This window comes from Haliotis cracherodii, unplaced genomic scaffold (genome assembly GCF_022045235.1).
Source record: "Haliotis cracherodii isolate W230 unplaced genomic scaffold, xgHalCrac1.p SCAF_1, whole genome shotgun sequence".
Lineage (NCBI taxonomy): Eukaryota > Metazoa > Mollusca > Gastropoda > Lepetellida > Haliotidae > Haliotis > Haliotis cracherodii.
The window spans coordinates 68,507,588-68,531,441 of record NW_027266264.1 but is presented as its reverse complement, the minus strand read 5'-3'; the positions used below and the strand labels follow the sequence as shown (position 1 = coordinate 68,531,441).

General features: G+C 40.4%; 2 protein-coding genes across 13 annotated transcripts in view; both read left to right on the top strand.

The window, feature by feature from the left end:
* Window positions 1–2,228, top strand: part of LOC139463495 (putative extracellular sulfatase Sulf-1 homolog) — a 104,589-nt gene extending 102,361 nt beyond the window's left edge. For 11 of the 12 annotated variants that reach the window (XM_071245494.1, XM_071245644.1, XM_071244799.1 and 8 more), the window contains one exon: window positions 1,850–2,228. In XM_071245494.1, the coding sequence (XP_071101595.1) occupies window positions 1,850–2,010 (161 nt within the window). In that variant the 3' untranslated portion in view covers window positions 2,011–2,228. The remainder of the gene's footprint in view (window positions 1–1,849) is intronic. The other variant, XM_071245575.1, reaches the window with a different exon arrangement.
* A 17,080-nt stretch (window positions 2,229–19,308) lies between these two features.
* LOC139467729 (uncharacterized) lies at window positions 19,309–23,701 on the top strand. The gene is made up of 4 exons (XM_071249242.1): window positions 19,309–19,378; window positions 20,237–21,090; window positions 21,935–22,199; window positions 23,478–23,701. Exons 1-4 carry the CDS (start codon window positions 19,309–19,311, stop codon window positions 23,699–23,701), a joined length of 1,413 nt encoding a protein of 470 aa, XP_071105343.1.
* Window positions 23,702–23,854: the final 153 nt, after the last annotated feature.

Here is a 23,854-nt window from a genome sequence, read left to right as displayed (position 1 = left end):
ACACCGGATGTGCCCCTCATCCCTGCTTGTTGCCCCGTGTGTCAGCATGGAGTGGCATTCGGTGACACTTTTATGTTTTTCTTTCACAAATTCGACTGATTGGAGAATAATAAGCCACAATCAGAAAACACAAATTGGTTAAATATATGTTTTGTTTCTTGACCACAACTACAAAAATCATACACTAATTTGAGTAATAATTAATTTTTTAACAATAATTGATCAAATATCACTGGCCTCGCAACCCTCTTATAAGGAGAACAAAGGCTTTTCATAAGTAAAATAGAAATACAAATACAGTGGAATCTGTCCAATTCTGACTCGGTTGGGATCGGTAAAATAGTCCGGTTTACAGCTAGGTCCAAGATTACACAGAGGTGCAATGAGGAGGCAAACTTTCAATTTCAAGTTGCCCATTACGATGTTTGGATGGGATGGAGTGTATGAAACAGAAGAATTTTCCTACTCTTTCTACACATCTGTCTGTTCAAAGTCATTGGGCCAATCAGAATAAAGCTGTCTCAGTAACGGGGAACGATTGATAATGACAAGCTGTATTTACCAATATTTATTGACACTTTGTTAATCCAAGAAAGCTAGACTAACAGTCGTCAGACTTTCATTTTTGTGGAAGCCTTGGTGGCTGTTGGGTTAGATCGTTAGATGTGCGGGCGATTATGTTGCTCACTCTGGGAGTGTGAGTTCGAATCCCGGATGGGACTCTACCCCAAAAAGTATGAGAATCTGTACTTTACTAAAAAAGTGTTATCCCAAATATAACATTTGTTACATTTGACCACTTTATAAAAAGCATTGTGTGTTTCTCATTAACTATGAGTAAATTCTAATTAACTTAAGCAGACGACAAAGTGTTAAGATCTTTTGCATTACATGCAGGATCGGCATTGTTGTTTCAGCTGACAATGACTGAGCTTACTTCAAAGTAAGAGAACATCCGGTCCAGTCTGGCCAAGTCCGATTTAGACAGCTTCTTTTCAATAGTAAATTGGTTGTTGGCACCGTAATTTTAGTGTGAAGCGTCCAAATTAGAGAGTTGTAGGTCAGTTTGAGTAATGATAATTTATTAGGTAATGGAGGGGACCGGAGAAAAAGTCTGGTTTTCATTGAAATCTATATTTGACAGAGTCCGATTTGGATAGATTTCACTGTATCCAGCATTCAAACAGTATATACATTTACTTATCCTACCAAACCAATCGACCCGAACAACAACTGTCAAATAAGATGACAAATATTTAGCTACACAAACGACCCAAGTTAACTAGCGAGCAAACTTGTGTAAACCAGAAAATCAAAAAAGTGTGGCGCTACGCTTGTATATCATGCTGAATTGTACATGTGGCTTTCCTGGCAGCAGTGCCTTAGTTACCCCCTTCCCTGGTCCCACGGGCAATGCTATTGTGTGTTCCCTGGCTGTGAGAGCAATCCTATGGTGTGTTCTTGGTTTACAAATGGATGCATGTAACACAAATACTAGCTACTGTAGAAATGGTGTTGTAGTGTGTCCTGAGGAATAATGGAAATAATATTATCTTAATGGAACTTTGTCAACTAATAGACTCAGCTTTGTGTCTTCTAACTGGAAACTGTTAATCTAATTTATTCAAACCTGGGTGTCAACCTCAAGTGCAGTTTTCCTTGAACAATACCATGACACACAGATTGTCATAATTCAACATGACATTATAAATAATCTTTAGATGATTTCAAGGTATTTTTCAAATGAAAATGTTCATGTTGAGATTTTAACGTTTTGCTTGTGTTGGTTTTTCGTGGGAACTGAGTATGTAATTTGAGCATGTAATTGAAAGATGTCTTTACGTTTTAGGCGGTAATGATGGCAAGGCTCACGACTTATTGGGCTCTGGTGATGGAGACACAACGAGTCAGAAGCCGGACCAGTCAACCAGACAGAAGCTGAGAAGCAGCATCGGGAGTAACGTGACACAGGTGTCAACTAAACGCAGAGATGCTTACATGGACACCTAGCTGCCCTGGCTGTCTTATGCACAAGATCAAATTAACTCCAGTCTGAATTTCAGTCAACAAATACAGATGTGCTTATAGCAAGTAAACAGTAATGGTAAATGCTGTTGTATGATGACTTGATGTATCGAAGGAGTTGTCAGCCGAGTATGTAAAGTTGTGTCATAGTGGCAACTTGATACATTGTGAATGAACACGAGACGAACGTTTGAATACATCATCATGCCCAGGCCCACAAAGCTTGGCCATTTCTGCAAGGTCAACATTCTTGCAGTTTCAAATATTCTCTACTGTAATTTAACATAAAAGGATTAAACATACGTGAATTTGATTTTTGCCATTTATGTGATATGAGATGTTTTCATTTATTTGTAATGAAAACTGTATATATATTGACAAGAGATATCATTTTATCTGAATGTACTATAAACCTTCTGAGGTTTCAAACTATTAAAGCATGGATTTATTCTCTTCTGTTTCAATGTTCTGTACACTTATAAACAAGGTGGAAAAAGAATATTCTAAAGTTACGGAAGGGGCGGTCGGGTAGCCTAGTGGTTAAAGCATTCGCTGGTCACGCCGAAGACCCGTGTTCAATTCCCAACATGGGTACAATGTGTGAAGCCCATTTCTGGTGTCCCCCGCCGTGATATTGCTGGAATATTGCTAAAAGCGGCGTAAAAACATACTCACTCACTCTAAAGTTAAAAAGGTTAATCTCCTGTATTGCATGTATATATTCTTCATGTACAATTCAGACCAACATTGGGAATCTATGATGATATTGAGGATTCACGATACAACATATGACAAGGTTCTGCCTCCTTGATATGTATGTCTTGTGTTATTTCTTTATTAGGTTATGATACAATAATAAGATATAATCCTGGTTCTCAGGCACTTGACATCAGTGAACACAACACTGGAAACATTATTTTACTTTTTGACATTCAAAAACACTTGTCCCAACCTATAAAAAATATGCCTCCTGACTGCCCTCTTAAGTTTTAGCCATTGTTGAGCCTCTTATAACTCCTATAACTGTTGTCAGCGATGGGTACAATATGTCCATGAATAGGTAGCAGTGTATATGAAGCATGTGTAATGTCAATGATAAATTATGTTGTATATTTTCACCTACTGCCATCAAGTGTTTTTGCTGCTTTGGGTAGGCACTTTTGAAGTCATGTATATGCACAAGTTGTAGATATATTGTCAACCGTTGTATCACTGTTTATATAGCCATGCTTTTTACATGCGACAAGTGGATGAAATCAAGTAAATGAACCTCAGTGGTGTTGGTGGTGTAGAGGACCTTGTGTGTGTTCTCACATGCTATTGGTGGGGTTTGTAAAGAGGACCTGGTGTGTGTTCCCATAAGCTGTTGGTGTGGGAGATACACAGAGCCTTCTGTGTGTTCCTCAAGCCATTGATGTGTGTGGTGTGGGTGATACAGAGAGCCTTTTGTGTGTGTCCCACAAGCCATTGATGTGTCAGGTGTATTGGTGATACAGAGGGCCTTGTGTGTGTTCCACAAGCCATTGATGTGTCAGGTGTATTGGTGATACAGAGGGCCTTGTGTGTGTTCCACAAGCCATTGATGTGTGTGGTGTGGGTGATACAGAGAGCCTTGTGTATTCCCCACGAGCCATTGATGTGTGTGGAGGATACAGAGAGCCTTGTGTGTGTTCCTCAAGCCATTGATGTGTGTGGTGTGGGTGATACAGAGAGCCTTGTGTGTGTGTTCCACAAGCCATTGATGTGTGTGGTGTGGGTGATACAGAGAGCCTTGTGTGTGTGTTCCACAAGCCATTGATGTGTGTGGTGTGGGTGATACAGAGGGCCTTGTGTGTGTGTTCCTCAAGCCATTGATGTGTGTGGTGTGGGTGATACAGAGAGCCTTGTGTGTGTGTTCCACAAGCCACCGATGTGTGTGGTGTGGGTGATACAGAGGGCCTTGTGTGTGTCCCACAAGCCATTTATGTGTCAGGTGTGTGGGTGATACAGAGGACCTTGTGTGTGTTCCACAAGCCATTGATGTGTCAGGTGTGTGGGTGATACAGAGGACCTTGTGTGTGTTCCACAAGCCATTGATGTGTCAGGTGTGGGTGATACAGAGGACCTTGTGTGTGTTCCACAAGCCATTGATGTGTGTGGTGTGGGTGATACAGAGAGCCTTGTGTATTCCCCACAAGCCATTGATGTGTGTGGAGGATACAGAGGGGCATGTGTGTGTTCCTCAAGCCATTGATGTGTGTAGTGTGTGGGTTACACTGAGGGCCTATTGTGTGTTCCACAAGCCACCGATGTGTGTGGTGTGGAGGATACAGAGGGCCTTATGCGTGTTCGTCACACAGATGAATGTGCTGCACATCATGTTCTCCAGTGGAGAATTGGTATCTATACTGCTTCTATCATATTGGAAACTTTGCAAAAAGAACAGACCGTGAATGAGATCAAACTGAAGATGTTGAAGGATCAGAGACAAAAACAAACCGGTACAGACAGTTAAACTGATGACACAGGACATTTGTTCTTGGTGCAGCCAGACTGGATGTAACAGTGTCTACAGACACCTCCTCTGGACAATGTATTCTACACAATACTGCAGTCTTAGTTAGCTACTGTTTGTCACTTTTGTCTGTATTAATCTTGATATTTCTGTAGCATGTTTGAGCCTGGTTCGAAAATGACAACATCTTCAGTTGGAGAAGGTATATCGTTGCTGTCTTTGCGTTGTGCGCTTTGCAGAATGACGTCCATGGATGACATTTCACACAACAATTAAATGTGTAAGAAATAGGACAGTGATGAACATTTGGTTGATGAGGCTGGTGGAAGATGAAATGCCCCGCACTTGATTGGACATGTACATTAACAGTATCACATCCTCTCTGTATCTCTCTCTTGTGACAGCCTGTGTGTGTATATTGATGTATAGTAGTTTGGGATATTGTTACGTCAAGCTATTGTGTCAGTATGCCTTTGTCACGTCTCATTGTAGATACCTTTGGGATCATTTTCTCTTTCTGCAGAAGTGGGTTAGTTGTTAGTACTTGGTATTATATACTGTGTTTACTTTAAACAAAGTCATTGTAGAATGCAGAATATCAGTGACGACAGGAAGGAAACTGTGCTAGCTCCATGGTAGGTGCTGACATTATCACTACCATGGTACAAGGCTGTGTCCCTTAGGCATGACCAGTAAGTTTAGCAATGAACCAGAAGAGGAACAGAAAATATTTTGTTGTTGTAACTACTCCATTGTTCTCTTTGTGATTTATGTGCACTTTCTCTATGTACATGTAGTATGTTTCTGTGTGATAGTCCCTTGTGTAAGGAGATGTAGAATTCTACAGTGTTTATGAAATGTGGTGTATTTGGAAATAAAGATGGGTCCGTGAGATATGCCTTGATAATAAATATGTTGTGCTCTAAATCAAAACGTTAACATTTCCTCAGGTTTTTCAGTTTAACTATTCATCAACTATCCAACTAAGGAAAAGATATATTCAACCAAAGTACATAGCTTGATCCAGCTATACACACTTGGTAACACAGCACATGTCTCCGGGAGATATGGTACCTCTTGGCTCCCTGTGTCGACATTAGATATGGTACCTCTTGGCTCCCTGTGTTGACATTAGATATGGTACCTCTTGGCTCCCTGTGTCGACATGAGATATGGTACCTCTTGGCTCCCTGTGTCGACATGAGATATGGTACCTCTTGGCTCCCTGTGTCGACATGAGATATGGTACCTCTTGTCTCCCTGTGTCGACATGAGATATGGTACCTCTTGGCTCCCTGTGTCGACATGAGATATGGTACCTCTTGGCTCCTTATGTCAACATTAGATATGGTACCTCTTGGCTTCCTGTGTCAACATTAGATATGGTACCTCTTGGCTCCCTGTGTCGACATTAGATATGGTACCTTGGCCCTCTATGAATTATGCACTGCCTGAACATTTAGTTTTGAAACAGTTTCTATAGAAAAGTAGTTTATTGAGTGGCTGTGTGTTGAGTACAGGGCAAGTATAGGCACTCAACATGTGGCAGTAGCTATACTGCCTAGCTTGGCATTTCACTCCTTATTTGGGGTGTACACATCTATACTGAACTGAAATGTCTGACTGATCAGCAGCAAATTTACTGTAAATGTAGGAAACTGAGAATGAAAGAGATGGGGTTCTTGTCATAGGCAAAATGGTAAATTGTATAGACTGAGGGGGCCGTAAACTGTAAATGTAGGAAACTGAGAATGAAAGAGATAGGGTTCTTGTCATAGGCCAAATGGTAAATTGTATAGACTGAGGGGGCCGTAAACTGTAAATGTAGGAAACTGAGAATGAAAGAGATGGGGTTCTTCACCTAGGCAAAATGGTAAATTGTATAGATTGAGGGGGCCGTAAACTGTAAATGTAGGAAACTGAGAATGAAAGCGATGGGGTTCTTGTCATAGGCAAAATGGTAAATTGTATAGATTGAGGGGCCCGTAAACTGTAAATGTAGGAAACTGAAAATGAAAGAGATGGGGTTCTTGTCATAGGCAAAATGGTAAATTGTATAGAATGAGGGGGCCGTAAAAAATACTATAACAGTGAAAACAAGCCACGTTATAAACAGTAGACTGTATGGTAAATTTCCTAATTATAAAACACACTATTTTTTATCTTTCCAAATGAACATATTTTTATCAAAACAATAGTTGCAGAGTTCAATGTTTTTCCTTTTGAAAATTTTGAAGTTGGCTTATCTGTAACAGAAAAAATGCCTTGGTAATATTCAGAGATGTACCAAGAAAGACATTGTTTTGATTGAGCTTAGATGGCGTTGAAGTGACCAGCCATACCTGTGGTACGATTGTCTGTGACAGGAGCAGATAACTCTCAAGCAATGTGTAACTTGTTCTGTTTTTATTTGTAGACTGAATATTATATGTCATTTTAGATTATATATATTTTTCTGTTCTGAGATATTTTTATCAAAAAGCTTTTTCGCCATGTGAAGAGAAAATAACTGAAATAAATCTTTTTGAACTTTTATTATGAGTATGTTTCTTTGTTTCAAGGATCATCATTTGAAATATTCTGCTCAACTTTTGAAAGGGATATGTCATTCTCTGTAAATATACACATGACATTATAAGAATCAGTTTCGTGTATCATGGAAAGATAGAAAACATCCCTGTCAAAAGCGGAGTAGTATATATCGGTTGTCTTACCTCTCCAGACTCCATTATTTAAGGACGGTCATACAGCTGGAATATTGCCGAGTGGAGTGCAAACTTGTAGGCGCAGGTTCAGATGTTGCTGCGGGGCGGGCGGGTAGCCTAGTGGTTAAAGCGTTCGCTCATCACGGCGAAGACCGGGTTCGATTCCCGACTTGGGTACAATATGTGAAGCCCATTTCTGGTGTCCCCCTCCGTGATATTGCTGGAATATTGCTAGAAGCGGCGTAAAACCATACTCACTCACTCACTCACTCAGATATTGCTGTAGAGTAACTTTGCCCTATCAGATCTGCTCAAATTGGAGAACTGATTGCCAGATGGCCTAAGGTGCTGCAACTTTCTGTACAGTGTTATGGCCATAAGTTGTGCCAGTATCTCCTCATCTTTGGTTTGAATTGCGTTTTTGCCCTGATTGTGATCATTTGTGAGAAATCTGTTACAATAAGTAAACATGTAAGACCTTTGTTACTTTGGGCCTTCCTCTGATCCAGTTTATTTACTGATATACTGTTTACAAATTCACTGACATCAAGGGTTGTATTCAGCTGAACATATATTCACTTACTCTTTCCATATGTCGATTTTCGTTTTTATGTAAGGACTTGTAAGCGCTGGGGAAGCAAGGTGTTGGCCCCTAGAAGTTTCATGACTGTGAAGATGTCCAAATCTCCATCATTGCAATCAAATCCTCTAAATCACAAGGGGGACGGGTGGCCCAGTCGTCTAAGGCGCCGCGATTCGCTGTGCAGAGTTGCGTCCCTTGGACACGCCAGAAACCTATGGTTGTGGGTTCGAATCCCGGTTCGCCCCGATTATGTTTCTAGGTTTGTCAGCACCATTCCCGTGCTCGTTGGTTCCACCGAAGTGGTAAACGTCTGAGACCTGCATCACTTCGGGCTTTCCTCACACATTAAGCTGACAAGCCGCGATATAACTGGAATACTGTTAAAAGCGGTGTTAAACCCAACTCACTCTAAATCACAAAATAGTGTCCAGAGTTGGTGGTCTACCATTGATTGGAACACCATAATCATCATGATAATGCGTTTTATGTCAACACGGTATTGGTGCTCACCAAAATCGTGTAAACAACTAAAACCTGCATCACTTAGGGCTTTCCTCACACATTAAGCTGGATAAAAATCCATTATTTACAGACCACCGTCATATAGATGGAATATTGCTTGAGTGCGGCGTTAAACAACAAACAAACAAATCTTTTACGCCCACTGGGATCTTTGTCCGCAGATAGTCGAGACTGATTGTTTTCTGGGGCTGACGTTGTAAATTCACATCCAACTTTGCCCTTCAACTAACCATGTCGTTCATAATCCGTCGGTTTCCAATCAGCACTGACTTACAAAGGAGATTTATGTATTTACTTACTGCTTTGCGTTTTAGAAACACAATAGTTCTTCCCCTATTTTCAGATGAATGAATCAGATTAACGTCCTTCAAGAAATAAATATATTCATATACTGAGGGAAACAAATAAGGGAACACATGAAAATACAAGCGCTCCTTTATTGTTTTCCAGGTTTTGTTCCCAAACTATGAATGTCACTGTGGGTAAAAATCTGGGAATAAATAAAGGGACACTGCAATTAAATGGTGTTCCCTTATTTGTTTCCCACGGTATATATGGACAAGTATCAAGACTATAAGTGTCGAAAAATAGTTCAACCATTGAATATACATATGCATTTGTATATCAATCTACACAGTAACACAATAGATTGCTTCAGTGATCAACAACTGCTGCCGGAGCACCAGTTCTATGTTATTATCATCTGTCAGTGGTCCTCAATACACATCAACCAGCATGGCGGCCCTTTCGACAACGCCATTAACACCACCGTAACTCAATTATCCCTGGCCGAGACCGACGGAAGCTGTTAGATTTCATACAGTAGTGCTATTTACCCGACTTCTACAAACACTCAATTAATGATACACAAAGTCAATGTTTGGTGACATGGGTGATGTAACCCCAGCACGTGCCGAGGCGATGAAGCTGGAGGTTGTTGACGCGACAGGAGAGCGAAATGAACGTCACACCTTTACTTGGTGCCTTCACGTTTTGCCTACAGTGATATCTAAAACAGCTTCAGGGGTCAGTGATTATGGAATGTAAACTAATTTAGCTTAAAGTACAAACATATTTGCTGAAAAGAACCTATTTACTAGTTTACGATTATTCTAATAGTTGTGATAATTTATGCAAATATGATATTTTACTATTACGAAATAGGGAATGATTTGCATACAGATTTTGGAGATGTAAGACAATCAAAGGGTTGGGTTTTTTGGGTGTTTGAAAAATGGACAAATAACAGATCATGATATTTATAGCCAGGATCATTCACGTTACGTTTCTTACTGTTATTCATGGTAGTATATAATTTGAGGTCCTGCATTTTAACAGTTGTCGACAAAAAGGATAGTTATCTTATTTTAGTTTTAAAGTCAAAATAACCTGTTGTAGAAGATTGTCAGCGGAACTCGATATCTGCTAAATGATTGTCATGATGCTGAGATCTTATAACGACGAATATAACTTCATACAAATAGCATGATATAATAACAGGGTCTTTCATTGAAACATGCAACATTCACCCATCGGACAGAGCTGTATTGTGGTTCGGACATAGTAAAAATAATGCATTGTTGATTTGGAAATGTTGAGTCCAGACTCGATTAGTTAGTTCAAGTGGGATACGCTGCTAGTGCATTGATTTCTCCATGTTCAAACAAGTAACAACGTGGTCGTCTTTCAACCTATCACTTCCATTTACAACCATTTCTGTTTGGAGAGTCATGATTTGGTGCATGTTGACATGTTAGATGTTTCTGGAAATATTGATGATATGATAAATAACTTGATGGTCAATGTCTCTGAATGAATAATAAAAGACTGATATTATACATTTTGATGTGCTCTAACTCAAAGATGCGAATGTCTTAAAATTCGTACATGGATACAAATAATATTAAAAATGACATCAACGATATGTACGCGGAAACCCGATATTTCAGACTTGTTTGGGAGATTAATCAAAAACTTCTAAACAGATGACATAAGAGTGAAAAATAATCTCATGCTTACCTCGTATGTGTTTTGAGAAGACAGAATAAATATATTCTCTCGTCGCATCAATACTACCGATGCAATATAAAAGTTTAACTCACTCACTCATATGTTTTGTACATTTCATATATCTTGACCACTGTCACAGAACATGTGATTATAAAGTAAACATAAACGTTGAAAATAAGACAAACACATGTGACTTCCGCGTGGCACGCACCGAAGCGCGTGCGTGGTCTGACGCTGAATCGAGATGAAAATGATGACTTTACCTCCATCAAGGGGCTACCTTCCTGCATGGGTGAACGAAGGAGTGAGTGAGTATGGTTTTACGCCGCTTTTAGCAATATTCCAGCAATATCACGGTGGGGGACACCAGAAATGGGCTTCACACATTGTACCCATGTCGGGATTCGAACCCGGGTCTTCAGCATGACGAGCGAACGCTTTAACCACTAGGCTACCCGACCGCCCCGTGAACGAAGGAATTCGCCACAGGCCCAAAATACTTTAATACATTTATTTTAATAAATTATATATTTTAAATGAAACGAAAATAAATGCTTTGTGTTCGGACTTGCAAGCATTATTCTCATCAACAGTACATAACGTGAAAACAGTGGTCGCAGCGCTGCTATCGCTTTAACCCTTCAATGACCAAATATGTACAAATTGAACACATTGTTCTCATCGCGTAAATCAAAATTTAAAAAATCTGTTCAAATATATTAATGTACTGTTTAAACATGTTGCCGTAGAAACATCATTTCCATCCCTGTCATATTCCTTGTATTACTGGGGCGGTCGGGTAGCGCTTGTCACGCCGAAAACCCGGGTTCGATTCCCGACATGGGTACAATGTGTGAAGCCCATTTCTGGTGTCCCCCGCCGTGATATTGCTGGAATATTGCTAAAAGCGGCGTAAAACCATACTCACTCATTCCTTGTGTTATTTACTGAACGTACATATGTATGCTTATGTACCACGATTGGTGCTAGGTTTTCTGGTAATAAATTGAATAGAGTTGCTACCAACATGGTCATATCATCAGTTTATCGTAATCATTACTGTAATCACTTGTAAATCAGTTGACGCCGGGACAGATGCGTATGTTAATTTAGTTGGTTAATCCGTCTTGAATTAAAACCCTAGCCAATTTGTTCTTGTGACCAGGGGATATAGAAAAACTGCCGTACGTGTTATCAGGTACCTATGTTGTTTTAGCTCTCAGTCCCTGTACACAAGTGTGTCGTGCAGCGCCATCTGCCGATTAGCTGATTTCTTTTAATGCCGTTCAACTATAAGAAGATCAAACTGATTCGTTTAATTTGCTATGAAAACAAGCACTTAACTTGTGCCCTGACAATCATCTCCCGAGTCCGCTTGATGAAGGCCTCGCCTGCCTACCTGTGTTAGGTGATAGGATATTGATCAACTTGTGATGAAGCAGATTGCCAGATTTCCCTTACGTAGCCACATTGTGTTACATAAGACGTAAAAGCATGGAAATGGCAGCGATGTAAAAACATCCCATGGGTTGTTTGCTCTATCGATTGGGTTGGTTTAAATCACTGTTATTGTAACGGTCGCGTGTCCGGCGCGTGTTGAAATTGACCATCATGTTTGTCGGACAATCACAGACAATTACGTAGGTAGTCTGGCCCAAGGGAGCTCGGCTGATTCTATCGTTGTTCTTCTATAACAAAGAGTTACTCCTGCCTAAGTCTCACGGTTGAGTCTCGTACTGAAGTCGTCATCAAATACAACGGGTCAGCATAGTGAAGCGTAAACATGAGTGCTGCACGAGCATACTTGTGTTGTTGTATGTATGTTACATGTAACTTGACAGCCTGAAAATTAGATATGGAAATACTATTATAATTTTTCAAGATTTAGAAAAGGACATGTATGATAATTTCGGCCTCTTGATGAAGGGGAAAGAAGTAGCCATGACATGCTGCGTTTGTGTAATAAAGACGTTGCTATCCCTAATATCTCTTGTCATAAGAGGGGCGGTCGGGTAGCCTAGTGGTTAAAGCTCGTCACGCTGAAGACCCCTGTTCGATTCCCGACATGGGTACAATGTGTGAAGCTCATTTCTGGTGTCCCCCGCCGTTATATTGCTGGAATATCGCTTAAGGCGGCGTAAAACCAAACTCAATCACACTCTTGTCATAAGGGACATTTTGGCCAAAAGGACAAGTGTGTAAAAGGCTGATTTAGAGGTTTTCAGAAGCATTTTATATATATTTGAACACGTAACGCATAGTCAATATTCATAATAATAAACGTCTCTTTCCTTCATGATGCAGTAAATCACAACGGCCACGTCATGAACTATATACAATATTCTTTTGAACCTTCGCGTCCCGTTACAGCTGAAATGTTGCCGATGTGATGTTAACTAAATCACCATACAGACAAATACTACATTCACTCAGAGCTATCAGACGCTGCCCGTTCAACTTAACCAGTCGTAACCTATATCGTAGATATCCTCTACTTAAGTCTCACAATCTGGTTTACATAAAATATAAATGCATGGTTATTTTTATGTTTGGACCTTCTCTGAAATTGTCACGAGAGTGAAATAAGATTTTTTTTAAAAAAAGAAAATATTATATCATACACATTGTAAGCAGTTTGTACAGAAGCTCAAAATGTTTAAAAAATATTGGTGGCAGTTTTGGGGGTCAACAAACCATTCTTGAGAATAACATCTTCATTTATTATTATGTTTAATACATATATTGTAAAACACTCAGTAAAATATAATTGAAAAGGTGATGCCTCATACTGTCTCTATTTCAACAAAACACGTGCTCTCTGTCCATTCACGAAGTCCTACATACACGTAATTTACAATTTCCTGCTTTATTTGTCGAAGTCTTACTTGACAGAAAACTCTCCATTTTTCAAACTGGCACCCTGTCACTTGCCTTTTTGTTAATATCTTAAATTCTAGATGTGAGAATGTGCATATCACCTCTACCAGAGAATGTCCACGTAAGTCTTGTAACCCTCCGGTATTGTAAAACACCTTAAATGTAAAAAATATAGTGTCAAAACTGACCATTGTGTTGTTGAAATGTTTCTTTGTTTCACTGCAGGAAACGATGCCGTCTTGGTTCTATTTAATTTCAGTTTCCTATAAACACATTTTCAAACCAAATAAAGATTTGATTATGATTTGTTAACAACGAAGGTTGTCGAGGGAAGTAAGACCCCTGCTGTTCACGTGAGTGACAATTAAGCTAATTAACCTGGTGAAGGTGTGAGGTGTTTCACAACGTCACGCCCCTCCCGTGGGACGCTCATCAAGATGGGGTAATCACTTCGCTTGTGTTGACAGCCACATGTATACAATAATATCCCAGCGCGACAAACTGCAAACATATATTGTTAGTTGTCGGCAGATGTAATCATGCTGATATTAACAGATGTACATGGTTCAGTACAACAGGATTAGATGTAGAAGGTGACAAAGTAAGATTGACTGCGAAATGGTATCGTTACACCTTGGGGGGATTTAAAACCCGGCATTTAGAAACTTAATGGAACGTTTTTTGCTCTCGTGTTTTTAGACAAAAACATTGGATAACTGTGAAGTTATACTTTGATCGCAGTGGCGAATACCAAAACAGGTTTTTTCAACCACAGTGTTGACAACTTGACAAAGAAACATCCTGCTTCAACCACAAGTTCTTTAAACAGTCATAATGACTAACGATTTAAGAGTCCATTTTCGACCACTGCTTCAAGACATTCCTTTTATTTCTGTGAAAGGAGGAGCGGGACATTTTCTTGGGCGCAGCTAATTTTTCAGGACAGCATATCCAGCGAACAAAATTCTTGAAAACCGGAGTCAAAATTATTTGGTCAAGAATCTACTAAAAGCAATGCACATGGATACAGCGACGTACAATACTAATGACGGAGGCAAATAACACCAACAGTTTTAAACAATGACAAGCGATAAATAAAACATATGTATAGTCAGTTAATAAGCGGATTGACGCACCTGGCGTCTGTTTAGAACGAAGGGAGATAATCAGCGATCTTGTGTGGTGATCGCCTAAACCCAACCGGTTGGCCTGAAGCGGTTTCTGTCAATCGGATTTCCTCTCGCTTGACTGCCTGCAACATATGTCTATTACTTAACTGCAATATTCGGGTACGAGTAAGTAAATACACTCTCTGACAGGTCAAGACTATGCAAAAGAATAATGAATTGAAAAAGGGATAGCTTCTGCGGCAGAAATGTGTAGCTGTCTTTTACGTTTGAATTATTCAGTATAACTTAAACAACGTAGAAACACTTCCAAGCAATATATACCACCCCTTTGTAATTCCTTTAAACAGAAACGGAATTAAAAGTGTGAAGTATATTTCACATCAGAACGAAATTTTCCTTCCGACGGAATCAACTTTACAGCTTTACAGTTGGTACAGCTAGTCGAGATGTCGAATGGTCACACTCACATTTACTGTGGCAATAAGGAGCTCCATTACCCCCGGTGATACAAGGTGACACACAGAAGCAACATCGTTCCAAATAAAAAAAAACAACACCTTCGATGCTTGGTTTGCCGTTGACAAAGTAGATAACAACTTCTTTAATGCCGTGAAGGCGACGTTTCGGTATAGATCCTTATACCGTTGTCAAGCAAGACTCAAGTCTGGTGTTTTACAGCTTGACAACGGTATAACTGAAACGTCGCCTTTACAGTATTAAAGAAGTTGTTACCCATAAATTGTGCCTACTTTGTCATCCGTCAACTTCTAAGTAATGCCTATCAAACAATTGGTTTGCCGTTGTTGCTTCTCGACTTCTGTTGTATTATATTTTGATACCGTTTCTGCATTTTATTATGATATTTTATTTCTGAAAATCTTTTTGAGGATGTCAACTTTTAAACACATAAGTTTTAGGGTATGTGAGTAAAGTCTCAAACGTAAGGAACGAAATAGTTTCATCTGACACCGAATTTTTATCCTGCCCTCTTAGAAAACCAGCCTTTTTACTTGATTATTGTAGAACCCTATACCTCAAGTAGGAGAGCTTTAATAGACTTTCAGCCATGTTACCCCAACAAAGTATGCCAGGCTGCATGATGCTGGCTGGCACAAAACTACACTACACTAGACTGTGCCTGTAACTGTTTTGCTAACAGAATAGGCCTTCATTACACCCAGACCGCTATCGGCGGTATAAGAGATACACAGGTGACATAAATGCATACACAGTATTTATTCATACATAGATGTGAATGTACGTTATGTACACATACTATGAAACGTGTTTTTCAGGAGGACGCGGATGTGAGCAGTCGGACGCTTGGGGTATACATATGGTTGGGTGTGATTTAAATTTACTCAGAATTAGAACGAACATTTTTTTAGATTTTATCATTATTTTATGTGAACAGGTTACACATTTTAAGCACTCTTGGATTTTTGTAATATGAAGTTGGATGATTATGGTGTCTTATTGTTTCAAAATACTGGACACATGAAAATACGAAAAATCATCTTCAATATCGTTTTTTAACATAGATTATAGATTCTATTGCGGTATATTTCTACATCTTTCCTGTTAGGAAGATTTTATTTACAAAAGGAATTTCAAGTAAGTACGCATTTTATTTCAGAGACAAAATTCTAGAAATATACGGTCTCTGAAAAATATTAAGTGACCCCTTTGAATGATTTGTTTTTTAGATAACCCCATTTTTTTATTACTGTGAGAATGCTTTTGAAAGTTTGGTTTTCCCAGATATAACTGAAAAGCACCGCGACACTCGACTAGACTGAGAGTGTAATCTGTAGTCGCAAGCCCCTGCTTCATGTAAGGTTACCCCACCATGGGTTAAACAGCCTTGTCCAGAAGACGCTTATCTCGTGAACATTCGGGGAAACAACTGGATATGTCGGGATTATAAGGCTGGGATTTATCGCTTATAACAATCTCACCTTGAAGGCGTATGGCGCTAATCTTTGATCATTTAGGATCATCTGTGATTGGTTAAACTAACGTGGTAATACTTAAGGAATGATACACATAGTTCACCATTATAGCTGTAAGTCTCAGCAGTGTTATAGGCCCGTCTATTGTAAACTGACTGACTACTGACTGCTGTCTACTGATAGATCTATGGGGTGTTGTCGTCCTTGTCGGAATCATGTTAACATTCACAATATTACACCTGATTTCATATAAACTGCAGGGCAAAAGAAAGTATACACTTGAAAATTGGATTTGACCAAAATATAACAAACGTTATCAGAACGGTACTTGGCTGAAAAAAGTCTCCGAAACACCGCAAACTTAACGCCAAAACGCAACTGCGATACCCGTTGAAATACATCACCTTCGAATAACCATTTCGTGTTTGTTTCGGTTTTAGCCAACATCAAACAGGAGCATACTTTAATGGAGCGTCAATTTAGCTAAAATATGAAATAACATGCATATTTCTAACTTTATATGCTCACGGTTACGTTATATTCAACTATATATTATTCAGGAACCTGTCATTGGCATTTGAAATTAGATACCACAAGGTTTAGTGACTGAGATAGTGAATGGTGAACTTTCGAACACCCTCAGCGACCAGCGATCGAAGTCATTGTGAACTGTCAACCGATCTCGATACGCGCTAAATGATTGTCATAGCTGCTGAGAACTTACAACGACGCATGCAACCTCATTTAAAAAACATCCTATAAAGACTTATCCCCACAGGTCTTATACATTTATTGCAGCCTACAGAAGTTATCATAACGATCACATTTCACATCGGACGGAGGTATACAATGGTTCGGACATAGTCAAAACACATATTGTAAGCCTATACGTATGCCTATCTCGAAGCAGCCTAGTCGTCTAAGGCGCCGCACTTCATTGTGCAGAGTTGCGTCCCTGAGGCATGACAAAACCTGTGGTGGCGGGTTCGAATCCCTGTTTTCCCTGATTATGTTTCCAGATTTGTCGGCACCATACCCTTGCTCGTAGGTTTTTAGTCAAGTGGTAAGCGTGTAGGACCTGCATCATCGTCTTTCCTCGCTCATCAAGCTGAGACTACAGTTGAGACTATAAAAGCATCTCTCTGTGCGTGTAGGATTGGTTGGTTGGTTGGTTGTTTAACGCAGCACTCAGCAATATTCCAGCTCTATGACGGCGGTCTGTAAATAATCGAGTCTGGACCAGACAATCCAGTGATTGCCATCATGAGCATCGATCCACGAAATTGGGATCGATACCATGCATCAACCAAGTCAGCGAGCCTGACCACCCGATCCCTTTAGTCGCCTCTTACGACAAGCATAGTCGCCTTTTATGGCATGCATGGGTTGCTGAAGACCTATTCCACCCCGGATCTTCACGGGTCTTGTGCGTATAGGAGAACCTCACTCAGCGATCAGCAGCATTTTTCATTTGTCAGTTGTATGATCTGTATACATACACTGAATATTATTGGTATTAAGATCATCATAATCCAACGCTAGCCCTTTGTTAATCAATGTGTTTAATCCCCCCGTTTCCTAATAGGAATTAATCCACACTATTGTTGAATCTGTCGAGTTTTGTTACTTACACAGAACATATGGTCTTACGGAAAGTCCATTTGCTTCGATGCCCTGATATACTTACAAGTAGCGACAGTAGTCGCATTGATAATCCAACTGTAAGAACATAGGGTGTGTCGCCTCAGGGTCTGTGCCCGTTCAGCTACCGTCTGACACAATATGCTGATGTATTTGTTACCAATAGTGTCTCAGCTAATAAGATTTGTCAGTTTTAAATTAATCTGCATCAACTTGTGACACGAAGTTGGGGCCCTGATTTCAATAAAGGACGGAACGGGTGTTATCTTATGTAAAATGTCAGTTAAAGTAAGCATTACCAATTGAGCAGGTAATCCAACATTGGGCCCAGGTTATGCGGTGAGCTGATGCGTCGATGCAAATACCTAGAAATAGAAAAACGTAATGTTCCCGCAGCAAAAGGCCATCGAGCTACATATCCTTAGCTTCTCAGTGAAGGTCCATAATGTTCTGATTGTATTGAGACTTGATCAACTGTGTAAACATATTTTCATGATTATGAAAACGCAGAAGAGTGTAGGTAATCCACAAAGTAAAACGCCGACTCAGTTTATTGTAAAATGAAATAACAGTTTTAGTTTTACAAAGAAAATGAAAAAGATAAATTTATTGCACCATAATAATTTTATGTAAATATTGAAATACATATATAAATAAATATTGTAAATATATAAATAAATATATATTCTAATTCTCGTAACTCTGACGAGTGGCTCCATTTTTATTAATTTGAACTTGATGCTACTTTTTTTTTTTAAACCACGGACACAAAATAATATAGATTAATTCATAAGTCCACTCACACAACATTTCACTCGATACTTTACAAGATACACACTGTAACGTACTTCACACTGTCGCATGGTATCTATCGGCCCATCAATTATTTACGCAATAGCAATACATGGCGTCCCTTTGCTGATGTGATTTTTTCCCCAGACGCCTTCTGTGGGTATCTCTTAATTTAAAAAGTCCTGTGTTATTTGGCAGAACAGAACAGAACAAAATTTTATTCCACTCTTGGAGTGAACAAGAACAAAACCCATCTGAAAACCAATATTAATGTCATCTTTTCCATCAAGCATCACTTTATTCAAACAAAGACGTGTTAAAATATACGGAGGACATTAGTAGATCCATGCTCATCAACCAATCAAATCACCCGGTTTCCTGATGGCCTACGGTTCACGGGTGTCCATCGCCGTCAAAAGGAGCAACGCAGTATTTGATTGGTTACCGCCTCGCCTCTCATTGGCCGAGCCTCAACACCCGCCGTTCTGTAGTTAGAATAAGGTAGATACTTTGGATTAGGGGTTGCAGATTTAGGTGAGCGGTTTAACTGTACACAACACATCACAGCTAATCCGCTATGCCCAAATCATTCCTAATGAGCAGCAAGAGAAAGAAACTACTGGAGGTCTTGTACCGAGAGCAAGAAGGTAAGAATATGCCCCTTTCACTTATTTGTATTTGGAAATAAACAATTCCTCTTTATACTTCATTGAAGGTAAAATTCACGATTTTCGACGTACAGGTGACTCTAATTAAGATAGTCCGGTGTTCTGATGGACCGACATCGGAATGGTGAGATCTTATGTCATTATAGTTGTCTATCTTAACCGTTATCCCACTTATGCGGCGTCCTGCTTGAACCGACAAAAGTGTGTTCCGACGCTCTGACTCAAAACGGTCCACATTTTTGCCCCGGAAAGCTACACACCTGGACAAATGTTGAGCCCCATCCCGTCTTTATGTTCATATATCTTGCATGTATCTTTTGGAAATATCTTTATATAACATTGGTCTAATTTAGAATGTGCCCCATGTGGTCGCTAGAACTGAGTCATATCCTATGATACAAAGGGCAGGAAGCAACTGAAAGGCTGTCAAATAACTACTGACGTAGAGCAGAAGTCATTTGATCACCAGTTTCGGTTTCTGTATTCCAATATTGGTATGTCACATTTTAAATAAAGATAAATGTGTTTTGTTATAAGATTTAAAAAGGATACAATGTCCAAAACTGACTATTTTAAATTGAATATATAGTAAGCAGTGCTTCATATGTCTAGGTGTATACGAAGTCTGTTTAAACGAACATGTTTACCGATCCCACTCGATGGCGGTGTAGCCGCTGCACAATCATGACATGATTTGCAATCTCTCGGCTTCGTCACAAACCGAGGGGTTGAACGCCAGTGTGGTCAGTGCGGGGCGGTTTCATGTAGGAGTAACGTCTCATTCTAACACAATTATAATTGACACTTTAGAAACAAATCTCCTTCTCTTTCTTTTAGGAACAGAAGGCGATTCAGAGACGTCTTCCGTCGACTCCTGTGGTGACAGCGGCGTCGCCGACAGCATGGCCTGTTCTGAGACTTCTCCCTCCCCTGAACATCTTCGCGAAGACAAGGTGTCATCACCTCTCAATCTGTCTGAGAGGTCAGCATTCGAGCCCATCCTAAGATCCAACACGCCCTTCACCCAGAATAAACGATCTCCCGAAGTCGCTTACGGCCAGCCATTCCCCCATCCAATGTTCAGACCATTTCAGAAGGCAGAAACTCTGTCGACTCGACCTCTTCAGATGTACCCGTCACCAGCATTCGCCATCTCGCTTCCCCCCTTGCCCACTGTCTGTGTGAAGGGTCTGCCTAGTGATCCGACTCGTCCATGGACAACTGTTGACACGAGTATACCGTTTACGACATACCTCATGAACCTTTCAAAGCTCCTTCACAAATCATCCAGAAATGCAGACAACTCTGAGTCTGATGACTGCAAATCCGAAACAGACTCTACACAAACAAATGAAAACAGTAAAAGTCAACATGAGCATGATATTCCGAAACTCAGGAGACCGGATACGGAAGTAATGGGTGCCCATATGCCCGCCGACGCGTCAGTGATGAAGCGTCATCTTGCTTCAGAGCAACACTCCCCTTACGGTAGGCTGCACCCCAAGTCTCATCGACATTTCCCCTTGGCTGGGATGGCTCATGGGGTGGGTGGACTACACCCGGCGTTCTTACAGTTGGAGGGAATGCACCATCGGCGACCCCATACGGACAAACCCCCACCGGTCAAGAAGTACAAATGTGACACGTGCGGCAAGTCCTTCTCAAGGAGCAACACACTCGTCACTCACAAGGTACGTTGTTATTATGCAGAAGCATACATTGTCCTGTATTTACAATGATGCAATGTGGTAATTATTTGTAGCCAAGACTCGCCCTCAATGATGTGTCTGGACTAAAGTAGCTTGAAGTTAGCAGCGGGTTCGTTGTTAGTTACTAACCTTTCGAATAACTAAAAACAACCAACGGATTCAATATTCAAAGGGTGTATATTAAACAACCACAGCAAGTTAACCTAATAACTCATTTCAGTATCCAAGTATATGAGGGCAGGTTGTCTAACAATATTTTTAGTTATTCAGTAGTTTTGAAAAAATGAAACCCAGCAAGCAGCAGGTTTGTTATTCAGGCGTTGTACAACAAAAGTAAGAAATGAAAGGTCATATGGTGTGCCAAGTCTGAATAACGAAATAGCTGTTGGTCAAGTTTTATTTATTCATATGTACATAATAACTAGACATATATTAGACCTGTTCTCATATACTTAGATATTTAAATGAGTTGAGTTATTATTGTTGTTTGATGCACAGTATTTGACTATCGAATCCGCTGCTGGCTTGTGTTTAGTTATTCGAAAAACTAATGACTGAAAACGAACCCTCTGCTATCTTCAGAGTGCTCTGGACTAATAGGGTGTGACTGTATCTCATTTCATTCAGCCCTCAATTTCAGAGAGTTTATTCTTTTGTTATAATCAGTTTAATGAAGAGATAAAACAAGCTTCGGGCAATTGTGAAACGAGTGATATTTTAAATTTGACGGTAAGAACTTCAAATATATTCACGTCATGGTTATGCGATATACTTATCACAGTTTAATTTTAGTGTTGTCAAATTTACATTGACTTTTTTATTTCAGCGCATTCACACAGGCGACAAACCGTTCAAGTGTGAGCAGTGCGGGCGAGCATTCCGCCAGCCGGGAAACCTGACACGTCATCGTTTGACCCACACGACGTTCAAGCCGTACGTGTGCTCCACGTGCAACAAGGCCTTCAACAGAGCCTCCAACCTCCACACGCACATGCGCACTCACACCAACTACAAGCCCTTCCTGTGCCCCTACTGTGGGAAAGGATTCCATCAGAAGATCGACATGAAAATACACTGTTACACACATACAGGTAATACAACCGTCTCGTTCACAGCGACAACACCCGTGAAGATGCGGGTCAGAATGGGTCTTCAGCAACCCATGCTTGCCGTAAAAGGCAATTATGCTTGTCGTAAGAGGCGACTAACGGGATCGGGTGGTCAGGCTCGCTAATTTAGTTGATGCGTGTAATCGTATCCCAATTTCGTGGATCGATGCTCATGATGGCAATCACTGGATTGTCAGGTCCAGACTCGATCATTTACAGATCGCCGTCATGTAACTGGAATATTACTGAGTGTGGCGTTAAACAACAAACAAACAAAAATCATCATGATGACAACGTATGGTAAGTGAGTGAGTGAGTTCCTTTACGTCGCATTCATCAGTATTTAGCTGTAGCACGGCGATCTGTAAATGATGGCGTCGGGATCAGGTAATCCAGTGGTTGACGGGAGAGCAATTCTCTACGCCGTCGGGACACGTGGCACACAACCAACTCGGTGACCCATTGTGTCCACATGATCATCATTAATCGCTTCTCAGACCAAGGCATTGGATATTGGGGCCATATTCTGCCTCGGAATTCAGTGCAAGATGAATTGAGCATGTTTATATTGTTAGACTTCAAAAGGGGCACATACAAAAGCAGAATAGGTGAGGTGAGGTGAAATTGGGTTTAACGTCGCGTCCAAAATTATTGCACTTATATAGCGACGTGCATGCACGTGTGTGTGTGTGTGTGTGAGGCTGCTTGTACTAGTCCGGACTGAAGCCGATTTATAGTGCTAGCTCACTGAGATACCATGCCGCAGGTTAACATGAATACCCCACTCAGACACAGTATACTGACTCCGAGCCGACCACTCCTTGTTTAAGCCCCTCAGTGTCGAGTGCCAGACAGGGTTACAAAAAGTACCATCTTTTAACGTCTTTTGGTATGACGCGGCCGGGGATCGAACCCCGGACCTTCCGCTCACCGGGCGGACGCTCTACCACAAGACCACGGAGGCGGCGAAAAGTAAAATATGAATGCATTCTTTTAATTGAATAGAAATTAAAAATCATAATCAAACTGTAACGCGCTGCCCCCAATACAAACGGACGATAAAGAAATGGGGAAAGAACTCGTGATTTTCTGGTCAGAAGGTTTGGACATAATTTCCGCTGTTTTGCCACCTCGCTTCTAATATGTCATTTTTCTTCCGTTTTGTTGATTTCATCTTGTTTGTGAATGGGGTTAGACTCGTTATTTTCGACTTATAAATTCCGCTCTATATTTCATTTGGTATTGTATTTGTTTGTTTAGGCGAGCGACCTCACAAGTGTGACATCTGCGGTAAAGGATTCACTCTGGCCAGTACCTTGACTGCTCATCGCCGCTCGCACGTGCTGGAGAACACACGTAGCCATACACATGCGCAAGATCAGACAGTCATGTGCCAGTTTTGCGGAGCAGGCTTTCTGCATCAATCGGACTTGACAACTCATATTTTGACGTCACACCAGAATCACATCCAAGTTCCCGTGTGAGAACTAAAAAGTCTCATCACTACTGCGAGATGCATCAAGATAATTCTGTGTGAGGAATGGTGACTCTACTAGAAAAACGAATATTAAAGAAAATCATTTGTTTGAATGTCTGTGCATATGGCGTATTTATTACCTGTGCTATTTACCTGTAAC

Bases quoted from the DNA above. Each gene is read 5' to 3' on its own strand.
- LOC139467729 (XM_071249242.1), top strand. From the start codon at position 19,309: ATGCCCAAATCATTCCTAATGAGCAGCAAGAGAAAGAAACTACTGGAG. The intron at 21,091-21,934 runs GTACGTTGTTAT...TTTTTATTTCAG, and splicing joins ACACACTCGTCACTCACAAG to CGCATTCACACAGGCGACAA. The intron at 22,200-23,477 runs GTAATACAACCG...TTGTTTGTTTAG, and splicing joins ACACTGTTACACACATACAG to GCGAGCGACCTCACAAGTGT.